General features: G+C 60.5%; 2 protein-coding genes across 2 annotated transcripts in view; both read right to left on the reverse strand.

Annotated features, from left to right (window-relative positions):
• LOC104524470 (pulmonary surfactant-associated protein C-like) overlaps nt 1-296 on the reverse strand; it is a 2,000-nt gene extending 1,704 nt beyond the window's left edge. Inside the window, exon 1 of the mRNA XM_029084831.1 lies at nt 255-296. Coding sequence (XP_028940664.1) covers nt 255-296 — 42 coding nt within the window. The remainder of the gene's footprint in view (nt 1-254) is intronic.
• Nucleotides 297-2,296: 2,000 nt separating this feature from the next.
• Nucleotides 2,297-2,933, reverse strand: part of LOC104524471 (pulmonary surfactant-associated protein C-like) — a 1,014-nt gene continuing 377 nt past the window's right edge. The window contains 3 exon segments of the mRNA XM_029084830.1: nt 2,297-2,404; nt 2,561-2,671; nt 2,757-2,920. Of these exon segments, the coding sequence (XP_028940663.1) occupies nt 2,297-2,404; nt 2,561-2,671; nt 2,757-2,920 (383 nt within the window).

Genomic DNA, 2,933 nt, shown 5'->3' on the forward strand with positions numbered 1-2,933 from the left:
GTGGGAGCGGGGGGATGGAGGTGGGAGCTGTGGGATGCAGACAGGCTGGGGATGAGTTTTCCCTGGGGAGCAGCTCCCATCCTGTTGCCCCTGAGGTCTGGAGATGCAGCCTCCCACTGACTCTTCCTCCATCAGACATGCACCAGTGCCTTACTGGGATATACTGGGCAAAACCCTGTGCTGAACACCTCTACTGGGCACAGGGACACCCCCAGAGTGACCATGCCACGCTGCTGCAGGTCACAGTGACTCACCAGAGGCTCTTCAACCACCACCTGCTTCACGTTGCTCTCCATGGCTGCTGCTTCCTCTTCCTCCTCCTCCTCCTCCCAGCCCGGGCAGCAGTGGGGGCAGATGGCTTTATACTGGGGTGCTGGGGTGGGGAATGGGGTGGTCCTTGTGAAGGAGCTCATGGTCCTGGTGTGTCCTCTGAAGCAATCCACTTCACTGGTGTTTGCTGACCACCTTCCCCAGGGCTGGACTCCCCTGGGAACCTGCTGCTCAAGAGGCTCTGAGGACACTTGTCCCCAAGCACGGGGACCTCTCTGGTGCCCCAGAGCGAGGTGTCAGGGCCAAAGCAAACCCTCCTGTGTGGGGCAGAGCTGCCCTCCAGGGTGGAGCATCCGGCCAAGGCGAGACCCGGTTCGGTGCCCGTGTCCCTTTGCCAGCTCAGGCACCTGGAGCTGCTCAAGGTGGGCAAAGCATCAAAGCTTTCCCACAGATCACAAGGTTGGGGTGGCAGTGGGGTCACCACGGGTTGGGGACATGTCCCATGGACTGGGTGCTCTGCACCCTTGGTCCCAGGGATGCTGGGGCACCATAGGGTCTGGTGTTGCTGGGGCTTTGGGGGGCTGGTAGAAGTGCCCATGGTGCAGATTTGCTCAGGGTGAGGGGGGTCCCAGATCTGATGTGTCACCCTGTGTGATGCCATCAGCAGGACAGGGTGACACTGCTGCCCCCTGATCTTATCTGGACATGAGCTTCTTCCTGCAGTTGGAGGAGGCTGGGACCCCTCCAGCCACCCTTGGGCTCCCTCCTTGGTCCCCTGGGACCCCAGATGCTTGCAGCTGGGTGTGGGGGTGTCAAGGAGCATGGAGGACCCTCAAGTGGCTCCTGGCTGTTTGCTCTGTGACACTGTGCTCAGGAGAGGGGACCCTTATCACCTTCCTCAGCTCTGTGCACCCTTCTCCACCCAGCTCCTTGCCAGGGTAACGCAGGGTCAGGGGTTTTTTGGGGAGCAGAGCTGCCACCCCCATATCACCATGTCCCCATGTGCAGTTTCCCTCCTGTTCCCAGCAAAGCCTCAGCCCCTGGGAGCTGTCACCCTCCTCACTGCACGTGGTGGTGGCTCTGGGGACAATCCCAAAAGGTTTGCACTGCTGGGGGGCTGGTTTGGGTCTGCCCCAGTTTTTTTCCCCCTCCCAGCCCTGTTGAACTCCCATTTTCTCTGGTGCAGCACTTGGAGATGTCCTCCAAGGATGCTCCTGGCTGCTTTGGGGTGGCAAATTGGGGGGGAGGGGAGCCAGGAGCAAACACATCGTGGTGTCTATGGATGCCCTGCTCAGCCAAGGGCTTGCCTCTCACCAGGGATGTGGCACAGTCCCTTTGTCCCCATCTGCACGAGGAGGGGACAGGGATGGGGATCTCTCCTGGAGGGGTGGCCCAAACCTCACAGGGGGGTTGGATCTGGGTTGGATGAGCTGCCTGTGCCCAGGGGATGGAGATGCAGAAGATGCTCCTGCCATCATCCTCCTTCCACACAGATTGGGAGGGTGGGATGGGGACACCAGCCTGGGATCATGGGATGGGGACACCAGCCTGGGTGTGCAACGTGGAGGGACACACCACTGCCCCATGGAGTGGGTGTCTGAACCCTCCTGTGCCCCTCACCCAGGGCTGGACCGTGGACACTGACACAAGGGATGTGTCTACCCACAGCAGACCCCACAGGAGACACCCACCCCTGGGGCACCCTGGGAAGGGTGTTTGGTGGGTGCAGGGGGTGAGGAGGAGGAGGGCAGGGCCGGGAGGAAGGGCACAGGCTTTACTTTGAAGACAGAAACGTGAATCCCAACGCAAATCCCGCTCGTTTATTGCAAATAAACAGCCATGGGGACACCGTGGTGCTGAGCAGCTGTGGATGGAGAACCCCAACCCCTGGTGGGTCCCCCCAGGATGGGGCCGGGGAGGAGGAGAGATGCTCAGGAACTGTCTTGCCAGCATCTCACCTGGAAGGCAACGTAAGGAGCGTGGGGACAGTGACATCCCCATCTCACTGTCCCGTCCCCAGCCGGTGCTATGCCCAGTAGATGGGGACGGTGCTGCAGAGGATGTTGATGGTGGTGCCCAGGATGGAGCGATCAGCCAAGGGCATGATGTTGTCCCCAGCCTCCTTCATCTCAGCCTGAAGGAGAGAGATCAAAGAGGAGCTGCCATCCTTGGCCACCAAGTGAACACTTGCCACAAGCCCAGTAGCCCCACACTTGTCCCCAGTCACCCAGGGCACAAGGGTGGGCTGTGCAGACCCTCAACCCACCCAAACACGATGGCCAACACTCACCTGATGGTGCTGGAAGGTCTCGGTGACAGTGTCCAGCCCTGGGATGTTGTCCTTGTCCATGCGGGTGATGTAGCAGGCGCGGTGACTCCAGGACCTGTAGCTGACCAGCAGCTGTTTGCAGATAGACCTGGGTCAGCTCAGCTTTGTCCCCTCATCGTGCCCTGTCCCCCCCCGTTGTGTCCCATCCCTGAAGCACCTTGCTGTAGTCATACACCACCACGGCCGAGGCGTTGAGCCCATCCCGCACGGCGAACGTCCCTGTTCTCTCCTTCTTGCTCATGGTGAGGTGTTGGGGGGTCCCTTCACCATCCAAGCTATGGATGGTCATTCGTAAGACCTGTCAGGTGGAAGAAGGGGGTCAGGGAGGTTTGAG

This window comes from Antrostomus carolinensis, unplaced genomic scaffold, assembly GCF_000700745.2.
Source record: "Antrostomus carolinensis isolate BGI_N321 unplaced genomic scaffold, ASM70074v2 scaffold35594, whole genome shotgun sequence".
Lineage (NCBI taxonomy): Eukaryota > Metazoa > Chordata > Aves > Caprimulgiformes > Caprimulgidae > Antrostomus > Antrostomus carolinensis.